Here is a 19,887-nt window from a genome sequence, read left to right as displayed (position 1 = left end):
ACTGCTGCTCTGAATAGTGTGTAAGAAAATAATATACAACCCTTAGCAGTTCTCTCTAGTGACGTATGTAAAGTTCCATAGTGTGTTGTTTGGGACACAGCCTCACTGTCTAAAGTTAATGTTAATCAAATGAAATATTTCACTGACTTGTCTACGTAGCAATCAGCTAATAGCTAATACAGTGTGTGCAGAATTATTAGGTAAATGAGTATTTTGATCACATCATCCTTTTCATACATGTTGTCCTACTCCAAGCTGTATAGGCTTGAAAGCCAACTACCAATTAAGTAAATCAGGTGATGTGCATCGCTGTAATGATAAGGGGTGTGGTCTAATGACATCAAAACCCTATATAAGGTGTGCTTAATTATTAGGCAACTTCCTTTCCTTTGGCAAAATGGGTCAGAAGAGAGATTTGAAAAGTCAAAAACTGTGAGATGTCGTGCAGAGGGATGCAGCAGTCTTGAAATTGCCAAACTTTTGAAGCGTGAAAAAAGGCACAATATAACTGCCCATGAATTGAGGAAAATCAAGCGTGAAGCTGCCGAAATGCCATTTGCCACCAGTTTTGCCATTTTTCAGAGACGCAGCGTTACTGGAGTATCAAGAAGCACAAGGTGTGTGATACTCAGGGACATAGCCATGGTAAGGAAGGCTGAAAAACGACCACCTTTGAACAAGAAACATGAGATAAAACATCAAGACTGGGCCAGGTATCATCAAAGATGGACTTGTGGGACCCCTTCAGGTTGAGGATGGAGTGAAGCTCAACTCCCAGACCTACTGCCAGTTTCTGGAACACACCTTCTTCAAGCAGTGGTACAGGAAGAAGTCAGTATCATTCAAGAAAAACGTGATTTTCATGCAGGACAATGCTCCATCACATGCATCCAAATACTCCACAGCGTGGCTGGCCAGGAAAGGTCTGAAAGAAGAAAAAATAATGACATGGCGCTTGTTCACCTGATAAAACGTGAGATCTACAGGGAGGGAAAACAGTACACCTCTCTGAACAGTGTCTGGGAGGCTGTGGTGGCTGCTGCACGCAAACACCATGGTGCAGCAGGTAGTGTCACAGTCACAGAGTGTGTGTGTGTGTGTGTGTGTACTGTTGTTTACCAATCAAAAACAAGTGTCTCAATTTTTCTGGATGTTTAGTTTACTACATTATGTGAACACAGCAGCTGTCCTTCACTCTGTGTGAAAATGTCACGTGATGAATGGACCAATAGAAATGCTCCAAAATGTGACTTGAAATAAAGTCTTTTTTACAGTGACATCCATTAAAAATTAAGGTATTTTCCTTCTCCTGTAAAGTTGCTGTTTTAGGAGATACATGTTTTTGATAAGACAGCAACCACACACACACTCATGTATAATGATTTCCTGTTTGGTCAAATAAGGCCAAATTTTAATGTTTCCGAGAGAAAAAGAGCAAACAGCAAAGGAGTTTCTCTACAATTATTCTATAGAAATAACTATTCACTTCAAAATGATTCAGTTTACACACTGACTACAGATCTGTGATCAGCAAAGGCACGGTGGGTGTATATATGAAGATCTCAGTGGTTTATCAGTCGTGTGTTCACTGCTCCGAGTCTCTTCATCCACAGCTACTACACAGCGCCCCCTATGGGTGTGTTCTGTAAGTGAAATTCCCAGCCTTACGTTCACTCATCAGCCATAAGATTAAAGCCACTTTGTTTCTACATTCATTCAGCTCCACTGTCCATAGAGCACCGTGTAATTCTACACTTATAGAGGTTGTAGTTTACTCTGCAGGTGGACTACAGCCTGGTCAGTGGAGCCAAGAGAGTGGACAGAGCATAGAAACAAGGAGGTGGCTGTAAGGTTAAGGCTGATTTGTCTCTATACTGCACTGATTCTAAGTGATGAGAGTTTACAATAGGTCATGAGTGTAGCTTCTAACTCGGCATATTTAATGTTGTTGCGTAAGTTTTATTTTGAGGTCACCTGGCTAACCTCATTTTGCCTGGCTACAAATAAACAGCCTCAGAGAATTAGATCACACTTGACCTCAGTATTAATGAATGATAAGAAATAAAAGACTCAGCCTACTGAGCAAAAGTCAGAGACCAGTTGTTTGGGACCATCATTCTGTCCATACTTCCACAGAGAGAAGAGCACTGGTGTTGGAGCAGGGGAACTGTGTTCTCTGTTGTGATGAAGCTCTGTCCTATACTTCTGGCATGTGTTGCCGTGGTGATTGTGAGCCAGGACCCAATTTCACCGTCAGTATTTCTGATAATGTAGATGGAAACATGTAGGAGAAAGATGTAGGGGGAACTACAGAGTCTTGAATAAAAAAAAAAAAAGTTCTTAAATCTGGAGTTCTTTTTAAGGCTTCATTTTCTAGTAACTACATAACTCCAAAGTCAAAAAATACCAAGAATTATCCTATTACTTTTTGCATATCATTTTTAACATACAGGAAATAACATACAGGTTTTAAACCAGACAGGTTTCTTCTGCAGAAAGCATGAATATTATTTTACAAGACAACAGAGACGGGCGACACGGTGGTGCAGCAGGTAGGTGTCGCAGTCACACAGCTCCAGGGACCTGGAGGTTGTAGGTTCGATTCCCGCTCCGGGTGACTGTCTGTGAGTAGTTTGGTGTGTTCTCACTGTGTCTGTGTGGGTTTGCTCCGGGGTGACTGTCTGTGAGGTGTGTTCTCCCTGTGTCTGCTTGGGTTTCCTCTGGGTGACCGTCTGTGAGGAGTGTGGTGTGTTCTCCCTGTGTCTGCGTGGGTTTCCTCCGGGTGACCGTCTGTGAGGAGTGTGGTGTGTTCTCCCTGTGTCTGCGTGGGTTTCCTCCGGGTGACTGTCTGTGAGGAGTGTGGTGTGTTCTCCCTGTGTCTGCGTGGGTTTCCTCCGGGTGACTGTCTGTGAGGAGTTTGGTGTTTTCTCCGTGTCTGCGTGGGTTTCTTCCGGGTGACTGTCTGTGAGGAGTGTGGTGTGTTCTCCCTGTGTCTGCGTGGGTTTCTTCCGGGTGCTCCTGTTTCCTCCCACAGTCCAAAAACACACATTGGTAGGTGGATTGGCAACTCAATAGTGTCCGTAGGTGTGAGTGTGTGTGTGTCTGTGTTGCCATGTGAAGGACTGGCGCCCCCTCCACGGTGTATTCCCGCCTTGCGCCCAATGATTCCAGGTAGGCTCCGGACCCACCGCAACCCTGAACTGGATAAGGGTTACAGATAATGAATGAATGAATGAAAGACAACAGAGACCCGTAAAACTCCCATAATCTTTAACTTTTGAGTTCAGTATTCTGTAGTAACTTGTAAGAGTAGAAGTGGTTACCTTCCTTTCAGACCAGACAGAGCTGCAAACATGTGAAACAGACATTTATAGATTACCCACATAATATAAAATATAAAATATTTTTTTAAAATGAAGACAAGGACCACCACAGTACCACACTTGTGATTTAATATTTGTAATAAAATTCTCAAAAAAAAAAATTACTTGTCCGCCAATATAAGAATGTAATTACAGCCACTGCCTCCTAGCAGGAGGTTTTTAAAACATTCAGAATACTGAATAACTCACACGAACATGCTGTGGAAAGGCCGAGTTAACTAAACGTGTGAGAGTGTTTAGTACTGTAACCCGGCATGCCACCCGCAAACTGTCGCCTCGCTTTGGACAGGAACCTCCCAGAGAAGCTTAGGAAGCCACACACAGGACATGAGACTGATGGCAGACCGTACAGTATTGCAAAAAAGAAAAAGAAAAAAAAACTATCACTAGATGCACATATAAAAATAGAAACATTTGCCTTCTGAAGGAGCCTGAACAATATTAAGAAGCATACAGTATCCAGGGTTGGTGTCATTAGATACTGTAAGGTCACTTGGAGATTCTCAGCTCTGAAAGACTCTCTAAAGTGTTCTGCAACAAGTTCAGTCCGAGCAGAAATCTGGAACTCATGACAAAGATGGGGAGAATTTGAAACAGAGAGTAAACGGAGCTCCCTACCAAAATAAAACCATGGTGCGCATGTACTGTATAGTTTACATTATGTACAAGTTTCCTCCAGGACTACAGCCACAGAAATATCATCTTCTGCCAAACTCATTTTAACCATCGTTCATTCGCCTTGAGACAAAGTTAAATGAGCTTTTTAATCAATGTGAAATTACATTAACACTGTCATAAACCGTTGGTCTAAAGGGTTTCCAAACTATTGCTATTTTTAAGACATTTCAATATGCTTCTTTAACAGCATGTTTCATGTATGTGCTAGAGTAACATCAGTAAAGTAGTGGAGTGAGAAATTAAGTATTTTGGGCCATGCTGAGTACAAGACGGACACACAACAGTCAATATCTTACAACTTGGACAGCAAACTAGTATGCTAGCCTAGCCACTGAAGCGAGAAGCACTCCTGGACTGGTCTCTTGCTGTATCAGAAAGGACAAATGAGTTTTGAGAGCTGAACACAAAGTTAGGGGCAGAAGTAAGCTTTGTAGCTCACTGTGAGCCATAAACACTACCATCCAACTTTAGCTCAAGCTGCTTGCTGTTGCTCTGGTGCTTATATACGACATGCTTTAACGGCGTCCTGTACACACTGAGCACGAGGAATCCCCTCCTGCTCTTCACATAGAAAGAATGCCACAGCCTAGTAGCGTGCTGGATGGTATGGATTTGTTTGTCTTCTGAGGTATGTGCCTCGAATCCGCTTACTTCTGCTACACCGGTTAAGATTGGGGCAGTCGGAGACCATTCAGGTTTCAGATTGCAGCCTGAAAAGGCGAACGTCAGTAACATACCCCACAGAAATCGAAACGAATAAATAAAAAGCTACCGTCGTTAAAACCAGGTCCAAAGTCGCTTTTGAGTGAACTTCCGTCCCTGAACTCCTACCGGCCTCCTCCAAAAACAGCTTAGAGAACTACGACTGGCATCATTTCTAACCAAGCAACAGGATTTCACAAAATAAAGTGAGAACTAATTTAATAAATTAATATACATACTCATTTTCTTTTTTTTTTGTTGTTTTCCAAAGATGTACAGTGACACGTATTTTAAATCCAAGTTGGTTGGCTTGAAGGACTCCTCTTTTTTTTTGTATGTTCATGAACATTTTATAGTTCTCGAGCCACAATTTGCAGGCAAGATGAAAGAAGCCAGGAGTCAGAGTTCTTGAGTGTTGAAGGACATGAGAAATGAAGGACACACGCACCACAGGAAAGCAGAGGGAACGAGTTTAAAGGGGAGTAGGGGTCCACTGGCTCACCCACACATTCACGCGCACACGTTTTCCCTGTGGTTTTTACTCCTGCACTGTACTGTTGTGTGTTGTTGTGCTGGCTTTTCCAGCTTTACGTTCATAGTTCACAAGTCTCTGTCCTACTAGATACCTGTAGGAGTTGAGAAAACAGACATGAATAATTGAACTTGTTTATAACACGAGTCCAGCTCGTATATTTTCGTAAATAGAACTGAACCCTTGTTCGATCGTGAAATACTCACTTGTCATTCTTGATGTGCTCATAAAGGCGCTTAAACTGTCGGATTTGGAAAGAGAGGATTCCCATCAGAACCACAACCATCAGCAGGAACGGGTAGATTCTTCTCTGAACCAGGTTCTGCATCTCCATGGTCACTCCTACACAGAAAAATCGCAGAGAAATGCATGATTTATTTAATGATTCACTCCTGAATGTCTCACAGATACCGCCCTGAGCTCACTGCTAAGACATACCTACGATTGGGATGATGCCTACAGCAATGACGTAGGGCACACAGAGAGACAGCAGCAGCACGGCAATGACAGGGGCAGCCAGCTTTCGGATGATGAAATGAAGGTCAATGTTGCGGATTCCATTGGCATATACCTAGTGTGTAATAAAGCAACATTTTACTTTTGTTAATACATCATCTAGAAAGCTACTACACACCGTTTAACACATACCCACATGAACCCCTATGAATAAGGCACTTGAAGGTTGTCCTCACCTGCTCGATGACAGTTTTAAGCCACCACTGAGGGCCCATAAGTGTGATAGCAGCGATGATTTTGGCATGCAACACTCCTAACGCCCAATCCTGAAACGCAGAAGATAAATCAGTACATGTTCCCTAGCAACAATGCAAATACCACTGTCTTCTACAACAGCAAACCTTGGCTATTTTCAAGCACTAGTCTGGAGTTTGATGGGGAGACACCAATAGCTTATCTAACTAATCTGGGTGATCCCCACACTTTGCTTCCATAGTGTATGGAGCAGTTAATCAAGCAGTGAGACCTGGCTGACTAAACAATAACAGGCATAAGGAACAGTACCTGCCACGGGTAGAAAAGAGGAGTCTGGTCCAGAGGAACTCTGAGAGGAGCCACAATAACCAGCTCAAACAGCAGCCCCAACAACAGAGGAATCACCCCCGCCAACAGCACCGCCACAATCAGAGTCTTCATGATCTGTATGAAGAGAGAGAGAGAGAAAAAGAAGGGTCAAATTTTGTGCAGTGAACAAGATCAACCATCTTTGGACTCTTTGGAGTAGACTGTGTTGTGGAGACACAAAAATGTTATTCCTTACAACAGTGATTCTCAACCTGTGGTACCCAGATGACCTCGAAAAGATTACTACTTAATGAAAGAATGAATTAATAACTAAAAATGAAACAGGTTCGTATGTAAACTACATAATACTTCATTTTCTTAATTAAAAAATACATCATATGCTACGAATAAACGATCAGTCTGTTCCCCTGCTTCCTTATTCCAGGGAGGGAACGTGATCTCCCAGTATTTTACGAAATCCATGGAAATAAAGGCAATATCAGCTTCTTACTGAATGTATACAAAGAGACTGAGCAATTGGGATTATTACAAAAAGAGCAAAATGAACGAGAAAACCAATCGAGACCAACCCAGCGTAATACTTTTAAACTCAGGACAAAATCTAGAGGCATAAACATAGAGAGTACACTTAACTGAAGTACATCAGTGTGGCCGTTTTTCGCATCATTAGAATTCCTTAAACATTATTTAACAGCGGCGTGCCTCCTTCTCCTACTGATACAAGTGCTGGGAGGACCCGCCCCAAGCAGTGCGTTGTTTTACATAAAGCCTAGTAAACTGACCTCTCTTCTCTTCTCTGATGCTTATTTCCCCAAAGTTATATATGATCTCATAAATGTATTATTTTAGGTTAGACCTAGTAATCTGTATTCTCATTATTTTTAGTAATTATTTGAGAATCAGAATTATTTTGTGTAGTGCATGTAATTACAAATATTCAAACAAGACATTCATAGTATTCATAGGTGGTACTTGCTCTAAAAGGTTTGAGAACCACTGCCCTACAACACAAGGGTGAGAAACGTTACCATGAGTGTCCACTCCTGGACTTTGAGGAGGATGACTCTCCGGCCTTGGGGCATCCAGGCCAGCAGCACAGTGATGGCCCTGATTGACAGCCAGCACACATACAGGCCACAAGCTGCCGTGTACAGTTCGTGGATCTTTGCGCTTCCTGTCCAGAACGACATGAGCCAGCGCCCGGCGAACACTGCCAAATGGAGCAAGACAACACAGTGGCCAGACCGTGAGCCAGAATTACAATTCATCACGTGAAACCTGTGAGGTTAACTTTCAGACCATTTACTTAAAATTATATATAAGACATCAAATGGTTCCAAAAGCAGATGGATTAAAGCTCACGTCTGTAATCTATACGATGATGGCCTACGTACGTACACCAATGAGGTAAGCACAAGGTTTCAGTTTGGAAATATTAAACATGTCGACGTGTTACTTTTCAAGGCAAAAACAAAGCCAGCTGAGAAAGAGGCACCAGAGTAAACACACACTGATGGCTCAGGCAGGAATGCAGAGCACAGAGCTCTGCAGCTGAAACCTATTTGAAAACACTCAGATGGCATAAATACAGCTGGCACACTGCTCTAACTGGGTTTCTGTTTTTCTATATTAACAGATTAGAGCCTTGGTCAAGATGCAAGTTTTACAGTGTCCTCTGGAGGATTCTGAAGATTTTTTTTTTAATAAGAGAATGAACGACAACAGCAGAGCCAATTTGCATATAATCAATTGTCCTAGTTTATCTCTTATTTTTGTCAAAACGTTCACAATCTGCTCACCTGGTAAAGTAAGACACACTAGACTGGCCAAAAGCAATGTCACACACATGAAGAGTATCAGCAACACGATCTACAACAGAGAGATTAACAAACATCGTTAGACAATTTACTTTTCCATTGTAATTCCAGAGTGTAAAGGCTTGTGTAGTGTAACGTACCCTGAGAGGGAACTTCATTGGGCGGTGGTAGGGCTGGAAGCCCACAGGCCCTCCCTGCTGCAGGATGGCCTGATGAGCAGCATGCAAGCCCTCCCCCACCACTGGAATGGCATTGGCGTTGTTACGAGGCTGCTGGTTGTTGTTGGCAGCCTGGTTGGCATTGTTCTCATTCTCCTCTTGGTCTCCCAGCAGGTAGGAGTGCAGGTCTCTGAAGACAGGAAATTCCAGAATGAGCAAACAACACATTTATTGACAGCAATCTGAGTAATTTAGGTAAAAAAATTATTGTTTTAGAAATAATCTTGGAACACAGGATCATATCACAGCAATTGTTTTTTTTCAATTTCAATGCTTATAATTTAGTGATCACAATCCCAGTGTATTTCTGGGACTTGTTTTTGTGATACTCACAGCAAATAGCCAGCAGTTACAGTCCAGGCTCTGACCAGGCCTTTGAGCCACTGCCGTGTGTGTCCCTGCTCCAGCAGCGCCGGTAAGACCACCTGCAACAACAGTAGCTCCAGGGACAGCTCACTCACCGGAGCATCGCTGGGACACACAAACAACACAGTGAGTGAGATGCAAAAGCCTACATCTGAAGTCATTAAGCTGGAGGCTGTTCCACAGCCTGTTTAAAGTAACATCCCATTGGGAATAGCCACATACTGAGCAAGACACAGTCCATATGATGAAACAGATGATGCTTAGTATTTACGTCCGTTCCTCAAAAGATTTAAGAGGATTCGTTCATTTTTTTTTTTCAATTATAACCTTAACTTCATTCTTACACTAACTACAAACTAACCACTAAATTTAAAAAAATAAAACACTATAGATATATACCCCGCTTTACATGGACTAAACTTATGAAGCAATACGGGCAAGTGAGTCAGAGTAGTTGTTTCCCTCTGAGGTTTAAAACAGTTGCAGGTGATGAAACGCCTATGGGAAATCACAGCTACAAGCTCATTCATTTACCTGTAGAGCATCACATTGTAGGGAAGGAAAGATGGTAAGATGTGTTTGATTATTCGAATGGGTAGCCAAAGCATCAACAGAACAATTGAACCAAATACAACCTAAAGGAGACAAAATATATAATCCCAGTATTACGTTAGGTCAAGGATAAAACAATAACAGAAAATGCCACATAAATAATTAATTAGCTATCATTACAGGGAAGTTAAGTTGCCCTCACCACTGATAATATAAATCGCCTCAGATGTCTATAGATCGGCAGGTGAATCATTTCTTGGACTGGGTTAAAATCCGGATCATTGAGGTTTCTGAGAAACCATAACACTCCAGGCCTGAGGACCTATTTTCAGAAAACACGTGGGCATTAAACATGCTGTTAGCATTCGACTCGAGGAGGAGACATCTGAAATATTTACTCTATATTACTCTATATACCTCTCGAAGCAGGAGGATAAACGAGGCAAAGTAGAAGACGTAAACCATGCCGACCAGCCAGTGTAGAAACATGGTGGTGCCTGGAGCTGACTCAAAACTTAATTCTCTGTCCTTTAGGGAGGCATCGAACATTTCCTGTCAAACAGACAAAGCAATTTAAACAACGTCTCATTTCTTTTTTTTTTTACACAAAACCCTTTTGGCTCCTTATGGAGCATTTACATTGGAACTAAGGAGCTTCATTTACACACCAGAGAGCAGATGTCCAGCCACCAGCCACAGATGAGAGGGAAAACACCAATCTCTACAACCACCAGTAAGGACACCTGAACGAAACACAACAGGCATCACTTTTCCTGCTGAACTGCTGTTGGTGTAAGTTTTCAATTAAAATGATCAAACATAAAGCAATGATCGATTATATTCCAAGTGAAATACCTACCTTGACTACAATATAGCAGACTCCTAACAATCGTCTTGATCTTTGAAATCTCACCAGTGCTGCTAACCCCTGAAACTGTCACTAAGGAAAACACCTTACTTCTTAGTGTAGGGATGAAAACACAACGAAACAATCATCCTTTACCTTAAATTTGATCACACACATTTAATGACACTAATCAATATCAACATACACACAGACACATTTTCCAAGTGCACTGTAGCGTGTAAGGATACATGGCACACAATGAGAGTGATGGCCAGCAGGACGTAACCGACGATAGTGGTGATGAGGCCCTCGAAATGAGATGCACGAACCTGAGAACAGTTCAAATCATTGTCATAATGTCCAGTCGTTTATTAACGGTAACATATTCAAATTCAATACTAAAATATAAGGCTGGCAAAAATAAAAAATTACAATGCAATATTTAAATACGGGAGCTTTGCATAGTGTTAACACTGTAGAGCCCAACATAACTGTGTAACACACTTCTAATAAAAACAGTGTTAATGGAGATGACATTATGCAATGGGGGGGGGGAAAGAAATCTTAGATAAAACTGAATTTTCTTTGCGAGTTTATACAAAGGACACCTTGAGATGTAAATATCTATCATTTTGACTGTTAAATGACATTCAAGTGGAGAGTCTGCACTCATCCTCAGTCATTTGTTCAACCATCTCAGAGGTGAGAGACAGACAAGCACAGCTGGCAGTGTATACAACTATACAAATGTAGTAAAATCACTTAATGACACACAAAGTCCTCAAACCTGAATGAGATTTATGGCTTTCGTTTAAAGATATTTTACTGACTAGTGAACTGATTGTGAACATTCACCAGTTAATGTGTGAACATGACCACGACTTTCCATTCTGTAAACCCTCTAAACTGACTACGAAAATATAAGATTTACATCTCTAACTTTTCTTATTTATCATCACTGCTATCCAAGTAAGTAAATCATAGTCAGACTCATTAGTCTCAAACATCTTTGGGATGTCCAACATAGAAATGAATTCATAAATTAAGTGTATATATATTATAGTGGAGATTCTGCCTGTTAGGACCAGCTCTAGTTAAAGTGCAATGAAAATTATAAGTGGAACTCACATAGTCTTCAAACCCAAGTCCGACTACTGAGAAGTGCCCAATATGGTATGGACAAAAAGCTACGAACACAGAGGAAGGCTGATTAAAAACCTGCAAACTCATTACAGAATCAGAGTGAACTGAATCAGAACTCTATCGGACACATACCAAACACCAGAATGAAAAGTGTGTTGAGAGAGACCACCCAGAAGACGTGTTCCTGCAAAACAAAACATCCACGAGAAGATACACTTTAACAGCTGCCTCTCTAAACCATTCTCCATAGATCTGCTACAAGTTAAATAAATGTGGAGACTGATAACGTTTGGAATTATGTAATTACACACCAGGAAAACCAGTGAGCCGTCCAGACCCAGCATCTGTTAGGAGGAAAACAAATCTCATTAAATGTTTTCCCTAGCACCTGTTTGTGAAAAACTAAGAACAAGAACGGATAGATTCTCACTCTTTCCCACGTGAGCTCCTCAGCCGCACGGTCCCATTCCAGCGCATTCCAGTTCATATCATCTGCACAAAAAAAGACCATTAACACCTTAGACATATCACACAGATTCCTCAGTTTTTCCCCACAATACTGATTTTCTTAAACCACTGAACGGATGATTTAAACAGTAGCTACTGTGTGTTATTGAACACTATACATTGGGAGGGAGAAGTCTATCCATTCACTAGCAAGAGTACAAACCAGCATTACAAGAGGAAGTAGGTAGCAAGATATTGCCAAATTTTAACTTAGTAGAGTTAAATAAAAAAATATTTATAGTAAAACATTGTGCAACAACAGAGACTTCTGTTTTCTTAACGGAGATGTCTTTTCAGTGAAACTTAAACACATCGGTCTTCGGTTTTTGGTATCAAATGGTAAAATATAGCATGCAATCACCCAATCTTAAATACTGTGGCTTCATGCTGTGGTAAGCAGGGATATACCTTGTGCACCATTATTGGCGTCAGCAGCATCTTCAACCCCTGCCTCTTCCTCGTCCTCATTGTCTAGTTCCAGGTCCTCGGCTGGGTCAGGAGGAGCGTCTGGGACCTCTGCTGCCACTGCGTTTTCAGCTGGGGGCTCAGCTGGGGCAGGGACAGCCTGGTTTTCTGCACCTCCATTACCTGCACCAGCAGCCTAACCCAGAGAACAGAATTTTTACTGATATAGGACTGTCTGGTGTTCTTATTCTGAAGGAACTACATTTCAGCATGCCTCAGTATGTATAAGTATATGCACAGAGCCTGTGAGAACTGTTTTGAATGCCTCCGGAGATATGAAGGCTAATGAAGGACTGCCAGCTGACTCTGAGCAGGCTGTTGTGCTGCACTCAGATCAGAATAATAATTATTGCACAGAGAGAGAGAGAGAGAGAGAGAGAGAGAGAACAAAGTAAACAAAGAGGTTCATGGTATGTACGGCATAATTAGTCTCTCCAATCAGGAGATTCTTGAAGATGTCTGCAAGTGTGCGTGTGCAAAATAATCCAGAATATGCCTTCAGTCATCTTTAAATGTATGTTCCCTGCAAAGCAGTGGTGTGTGTGTGTTTTACCTCGTTGCCCTGTCCTGCTGCATTGGCAGGATGCTGCTGATTCTGCTCCAGCCAAAGTGGAGCTCCACCATGAACAATTTGCTCCCGTAGCCACACCAAGCTGATGAAGGCGCAGAGAGTGCAGGTCACCACAAAGCAGCCCTGCAGACAATCTGCCAGGAGGTTTTCCCTGTGTGCACAAATGTACGTCAATCATACCAACCACAGTTGTACAAGCGTCAGAAAAATGTTCTATTATGAAAACATCTGTCAGATATCTGACAAACACAATAGATGCCAGAATAGTATCTGGAACATTTGTCCGGGGAACAAATGTATGGGTTTTTCTGTTTGCTGCTACTTACGTGGAAAGCATATCTAACGGCAGAGTCAGGAGGGAGCTTACAGAGCCAGTAAACAGACACTTATAGATGCGGCCTGTGGGAGAGCATGTCAGTTCAATCAGATATTACTCATTTAAGACATCTTAGTGTGTGCCATGAATACAAATGATCTCTTTAAGTAGATTTTGGGGTAAATGCAGCCTCTGAGGAAAACTTACATGCAGTTAAAGGTACGACTCCCAGCCAAGCAAAGGCAACCAACGTATAGTGAAACCAGTATCGTATGGCTGTTCCTATACTGGTCACCAGGCCGGCGAAAATGTCCTGTACAGGGAGCCGCGAAGGCATATCAGGAGAATAGACTGCCAACCAGAGAGAAAGACATTCAGAACATATACACACACTTTTAAGTCAAATACATTACTGCAATGTATTAATGCCTAAACATACATTCAGCAGAAACACTCAGATGCTTTAATGAAACCTATTATTGTTTTATAATGTTGTCATCAATGAAAAAGAATATTCATTTATAACAGTTCAGGAAGCCAACACACTTAGATTTAAGTATGTGATGCCTTCTAAATATAATCAGTGGCACACTAAATGAAAACTGGCGAACACAGTGAGCTGAAAAAAATTCAATAAATAAAAACAGAAAAATAATAAACTACATTCTGTTTAACAAAATCCAATTCCCTGATATTGGAAATACGGTCATTCAAGAATTCCAGTCTTTTTGAGTTATACTTTGCACTCTGCACTTTAGACGTGGCATAAGCCCCTGTGATTTTATTATTTCTTTCCCCCTAGTGTAGGAAACAATATAAGAGGGTGGCAGTGCATCCCTAATATAATGGATAAGATATCAAACACGAGGGTCCCTTCTGCAGTTTTATAAACTCCTTAGGCACCCAGAAAGCCATCGTTGCTCATAAATCATTAAGATGTAGGTATGATAGTGAAAAAATACATAATACCAGAATAAAGGAATAAAACCAGATTAATCTAAAATGTGTAAAAAAAAAATCCCAAACCATATTATTCTAATGTGTTTTACATTTGCATACAGGATGTCTGTCACATGCTGAGATCCAAACAGTAATGTTGTATGTCATGTGAGACCTTATACACGTATGCATAACAAGCACAACATGAAATGTTTGTCCCTGAAGTCGTGTTTTGAGTCAGGGTCCCTCTTAGACGGCAGAGGGTTCATTAGACAAAAGAGTCACATGACCACAAGTGTCATTAAACTTCACTTCACCGCTGAACAGGAAGGCAACAACAACTACTACTACTAGTGTGGGTTTAAGTCACATGGTTCTGCAGAACACTATAGCCGACCCATTGAGGCACACAATACATGACACTGAAAGGCTCACATAATGGCCCTGTAACTGTATCAAGCCATGCAAAAGGGCTCCCTCCCCTGAAGAGTGAATTACTTACTTGGCGTGAAAGCGAATCTGTGCTTGCATAATTCGCAGTACTCTTTTCTGCTGTGTTTCAGCCACTGCACCAAGCTGCAAATCACAGAAAGGGGAACAGAGAGGGAGACAGAGCAGAGAGGGTGAGATTGAGTGAACAAATGGGGCAAACACATAAGGCTCTTGCCTCTTCCGAACGTCAACCTGCATTCCAGGGTTGTTTCCTACCACTGCAGGCAAGGCCGGCGCAGAAGGCGCGTTTTATAGATTGCTTCAATTGAGGCATGAGAACATAAGTCATAAATTGTACTAATGGCTATAGCAGATTGTTTCTGTTGAGTACGCCAAAACCACACACACAAAAACAGAGGCACACAATGCCCAGGCAACAAAAGTTTCTCTTCAATAGAAAGGTTAAACGATGCCACTAAAAGCCACTGTAGGTCTTCAGATTTCTGGAAAACAAATTCAGATAAGATAGCAGGGTATAATTTACCCAACAATGCAGGTCATTTTACATCAAATGAAACTTGAGCTGGATTAGTTGGAGAGTCAGGCTGTAAGAAAGAAGCTCATAAAAACTATGTGAATCTTGAATTCAAAATAAGAAGAGCACTTCTTGCCCTATTTCGTGTCTTCATTCGCGGACACAATGCCAGTTTCCAGGTCTTAGAGAGTGACTGCCAAGTACAATCGTATTCAAAGCGTGTAACATTTCAAACTGTTCTGTACTTCTTGTCCCATTTCTGACATATTTTAACCACTAACAAATGAGAGGAATGGATTGCTATTCAGCCTGATTATTACATTATTTATAGGCACTGTGACAAGCACTGGAACAAGTCAAAATATTTATCATCAAGGATTTTTTATGTATTGTGGATCCAAATTTCTGTCCAATTTCTAACCAATGCAAACATCTGGGCAAATAAAGGAATTATTTGCCAATGCTATGATCCCAAAGTCACGGTGCTTTAGAACTTTATTTTTTAAATGTTTCAGCAGATCTTTTGTTCATCACTAGTTACTTCTGGTTTGGAATAGTCCTTGTACTATAATATATAAAATACTTTCATTTGTATTAGTCAAAAACTTCAGATAGGAGTGGAGCCCCCTGCCCCACAACATCTTTATTAAGGTTTAAAGTCATTACATACTATGGTCACCTTTAATTCCTATGGTTCCTGATCCCTAAGCCAGCACAACACTAGCTCTAGCACGATCCACAGGTGAGCAAGTGGAACTGAGAAATAGCAGATGCTCATTATCACCTATTCATAAAACTCTGCTGATTCATACTAGTACGTATTGGACTGCTGTAATCAGGCTTCTTTGTTTTTATAAGAGGTCTTTGTTTTGAAAAGGAGCTTCATAATAACGTCCTAAAATCTGTGATTGTTCTTGCACTCTGACAACTGTCGCAGTTTCCCCCCTTTTCTTCCAAGCCACGTCAAACAATAGATTTTGCCAAGTCCAATTTCTGTGCCTCTGTTTAAGTCTAAATGCCTTTTTTTTTCTACAGATAATCCTGAAGTCTCCATACAGGTTTATACACACAGTCTTCAAATTGACACAAACCAGCAGCATTGTCTGAAAAGGCTGCAATCACTTTTAACTTTAATTACTATTAACTTCCATTTACCGTGCTCGACGTTGTGGTAATATTTATGAGAAGCTACAATCATTTGAATGAAAACAAAAACATGTTAATTATTTGTAGGCCAAACTGCCTAGGAAAAAGCTTAGGAAATGTACAGCTGTCTACATCATGGTTTAAATGCCATTTCCAACATATTTACCATCATAGACTCTAGAGTACATGCAGAACATAGGCCTGTTTCTCAGACCCTTATCTCACCTATAGCCTAGACTACTACAGACATGCAAGAGAGATTCACAACAGGTACTGCAAGTCAGCTCAAGACTGGGCTTAACCAGTGTATGGGAAAACAGCCGTGAGACCAGGCAGTCAAAAATTAAACCTAATCTTATATTAAAGGGAAAAGTGTATCAGATAGGTTAGACTTGGTTAAGTTCAAGACTAAACCAACCGTGTCCTGAAAATGTGCAGTTCAAGGTACATCCTGCCAACATAATAACAGCCCCACAGAACAGGATGCTGATAATCTTGTTAAGGTGTACTTACCATTCTTGGTGTATGAATTTAATACTTCCAGTGCAAACACATGGGTGGTAGAGAGGTTTGTCTAGAGTTCCCTCAGACCGGCAAACTCTACATATATCAGCTGTAAAGAATTAAAAAGAGTTAATTAAAAGACAAATCAAAACCGTGCATAAGACTGACACATTTAAAAGCCTTCACACAGATTAGGTTTTGTTATTGTAGTTGTTTAAAAGCCAGCAGATAGTAACAGGAAAAAAAACATGACCGAGAGGAAAAAAAACACTCTGTAAGGATCTGACGATCTGAGGATCTGCATTTAGCCATGAGAGCATTAGTGAAGTCAAGTACAGACACTGAATGCTTAGGTCTTGATATAAAAACACATTACAACTCACATTACAATACCAAATCCAGACCATGCAGTCCCACAACACTGGGGGCCTTCATACCCCTAGCTGACACCTGATATTGGGCATGTTGACCTTAGGCTCATGTTCATCTACTTCAAGTTCAGAGCGTCTCATTCTGTTGCCAATTTATTCATTCATTCATTCATTATCTGTAAGCGCTTATCCAGTTCAGGGTTGCAGTGGGTCCAGAGCCTACCTGGAATCATTGGACGCAAGGCGGGAATAAACCCTGGAGGGGGCGCTAGTACTTCACAGGGCAACAAACACACACTAACACATTCACTCACACCTACGGACACTTTTGAGTCGCCAATCCAACGTGTGTTTTTTTTTTTTTTTTTGACTGTGGGAGGAAACCGGAGCACCCGGAGGAAACCCACACAGACACAGGGAGAACACACCACACTCCTCACAAACAGTCACCCGGGGTGGGAATCGAACCCACAACCTCCAGGCCCCTGGAGCTGTGTGACTGCGACACCTACCTGCTGCGCCACCGTGCCGCCCAGTTGCAAATAAATTCCTATGAAAATTTTACAAGCTACACGTGTGCAGAGATGACTTCTGTCAGCAGTGGGTACATCTTACCATTGTTGAATTTATTAATCAGCCAGAATGTACACGTATGCTACACGTACGATCGCTAAACATCTAAATCACCATCTTTAATCAACAATCAAAAACTCACACATACTTTTGGATACAATATTATTCCTAAGAACTAAATACATCTATTTACATGCTTTTGCAGTGCTTTTTCTTTGTTGGAACTAAGTTCTTCTTGCTTTCCATTTTCAAACCACTTCATTTTTAGTTTTTTTTTTTATTATTTTTTTTTTATTAAATGCAACTGTCATTTTTAATACTGCACAACAGCTGACAAATGAGCAGGACAATGTATGCATTTTGAATCATAAGTTACACAAAAAAGCTTTAAAACTTAATTGAAAGCATTGTTAAAATGGGTAAACAATTCATCGAGCATTAAGAACCACTTTGTATACTGATAGGACACTTCAGATAAATCGAGGGAGTCTTATTAATCTAAAGTAATCGCTTGTCAAACTTGAGGGAACAATTTCTTAAACTGCGGAAACGATATGATCATTTGACAGGGTGTTGTAACTAAACTGAAGGAATACTATTAAATGGAAGGTATTATTTAATAAATTGAGGCAACAGTTCAGTTAACCTGAAGGAATTATTTACTGACCCGATGAAACTCTTAAATAAATAGATGGGACTTTGTATAAATAGAGAGAACACGGCGTTCAAATAGAGGACGTGTTTTTTGCAACGGAAATTATTAACTTGTGGAAATGTTTTATTCAATGGGGAGCCCATTTAACTAACGCTATAATAATTTAATATCTGTCTTGCCACCTTACGTTTTAGCAGTGTTTAGGGTGTCAAAGTGATTTAGATAAAATAAAAAAAACCCGCCGTATGTCAGTAAAGTTAGTAAACCATCGTTAAAGGAAACACTGACGGTTTACGTGCTTTTCTGAGAAAGCTCCAGAAAACTGAAATGTGTTTTTCCACTCTGACTGATGCTAACGGTTGCTGGCGAACCGCGGCGTTATTTAGTGCTAACTTCACTAACGGCCGCGTACACACAAAGCTACACCGAGTTATAAAGCTACCTATAATTAAGGATTTCTTTTCAACAACACTGTTTAAGACCAGAGTTAGCGAGCTATCGTTAGCCAAGTCAACACTGCAGGGCCACATTGAGACTTTAAAGCTAAGTGGCTAGCGTTAGCAGAATGGAATTTTCCGTTCCACCTTAAAAAGCGCAGCGGTTGCATTGACTATTTAAGGTGGAACGGAGAGTTCGAAATGAGCCTGACGAATACGAGGCTAATTCGAGCCTCGTCGGCACTGAGGCCGAAGCCTCCTTCAATTTCAGACTTGTATCACAGATACGCCAAATAAGACACATTTTAGGCCCCTGTCTGTGTCAGAAGCCACCATTAGTCAGAGCCTTTGCAAAGGGAGCTCACCTTCTTCTCCAGTGTCCATCTTGTGTTCAGCGGTGACGCACTGTGTCCTCTTTACAGTCCGCTCATAACCCCAAGTCCAGTCCAGTCCAGAGAGAAATTAACCATAAAACAAACAAACAAACAGAAACAGCGAGCCCACCTCAACGCGTAAAGAAAGGAAACATCTCGAAAGAGTTGCAGCAGCCGCCGCCACCACCCCCTGGCAGTTGTGGGTTTGTTTTTGTTTTCAGTTAAACCTCGGACACCCAGCAGAAATGTGTGTTCAGTAAAATGTCAGTGTACTACAGCTCCCATCTCTACCTCTCCCTCCCTCTCTGAAGCTCCAGAGCAAGGCTCAGCGCACAGGTTTACGGCAGGTTTGGATTACACTGCTGCACAGCTACGACAGTCTGCTTTAGTGAAGTCCTCTGTAAATACAAGAGAAGCCTAAGTGGCTCAGTAGAGCACTGTCTGTGTGGAGTAACCGTCACTTTGTGATCTGTGTTATCTCATATGACAAACATATTTGACACGGGGCAGAGAAACCATTATATCCCTTCTTAGTTTACTGTTTAGACATAGGCCAATAACTCAGTACTGTGCTCTGCTTATATATATATATATATATATATATATATATATATAGTAATGGGCAATATTACAACAATATAATAATTTGTACAGAGCAGTATATCCCAATATTAGATGTTGTATAATATTGGGGCAGATAAACCAATATAAATATCATTTAAAAGTGCAATATTTTGATATTGTGCACCATTAGGAAAGAGACGCTGTAGATGTATCTGTGTA

At 41.1% G+C, this 19,887-nt stretch overlaps 1 protein-coding gene across 1 annotated transcript; it reads right to left on the bottom strand.

The window, feature by feature from the left end:
- Positions 1-3,442: 3,442 nt before the first annotated feature.
- marchf6 (membrane-associated ring finger (C3HC4) 6) lies at positions 3,443-19,531 on the bottom strand. Its single transcript, XM_066680835.1, has 26 exons — positions 19,096-19,531; positions 16,704-16,803; positions 14,580-14,653; positions 13,346-13,489; positions 13,149-13,221; positions 12,805-12,973; positions 12,195-12,387; positions 11,710-11,771; positions 11,591-11,623; positions 11,412-11,463; positions 11,265-11,323; positions 10,385-10,465; positions 10,149-10,217; positions 9,958-10,032; positions 9,707-9,841; positions 9,492-9,611; positions 9,272-9,372; positions 8,705-8,842; positions 8,294-8,501; positions 8,136-8,205; positions 7,365-7,546; positions 6,316-6,450; positions 5,988-6,077; positions 5,734-5,866; positions 5,502-5,637; positions 3,443-5,389 (listed from the first exon to the last, which is right to left on the bottom strand). The coding sequence occupies exons 1-26, from the start codon at positions 19,112-19,114 to the stop codon at positions 5,302-5,304; spliced, it is 2,739 nt and encodes a 912-aa protein (XP_066536932.1). The 5' UTR covers positions 19,115-19,531; the 3' UTR covers positions 3,443-5,301.
- Positions 19,532-19,887: the final 356 nt, after the last annotated feature.

The sequence above is a fragment of the Hoplias malabaricus genome, chromosome 9 (genome assembly GCF_029633855.1).
Source record: "Hoplias malabaricus isolate fHopMal1 chromosome 9, fHopMal1.hap1, whole genome shotgun sequence".
In the NCBI taxonomy this organism is placed as follows: domain Eukaryota; kingdom Metazoa; phylum Chordata; class Actinopteri; order Characiformes; family Erythrinidae; genus Hoplias; species Hoplias malabaricus.
Note: the sequence above shows the minus strand (reverse complement) of the source record. Positions and strands in the feature narration are given on the sequence as shown.

Coding starts and splice junctions, on each gene's coding strand:
- marchf6 (XM_066680835.1), bottom strand. Junction 10,033..10,148: donor TCTGCTATATTGTAGTCAAG/GTAGGTATTTCA, acceptor TGTTTCGTTCAG/GTGTCCTTACTGGTGGTTGT. Junction 7,547..8,135: donor AGTGTGTCTTACTTTACCAG/GTGAGCAGATTG, acceptor TCCATTTGGCAG/TGTTCGCCGGGCGCTGGCTC.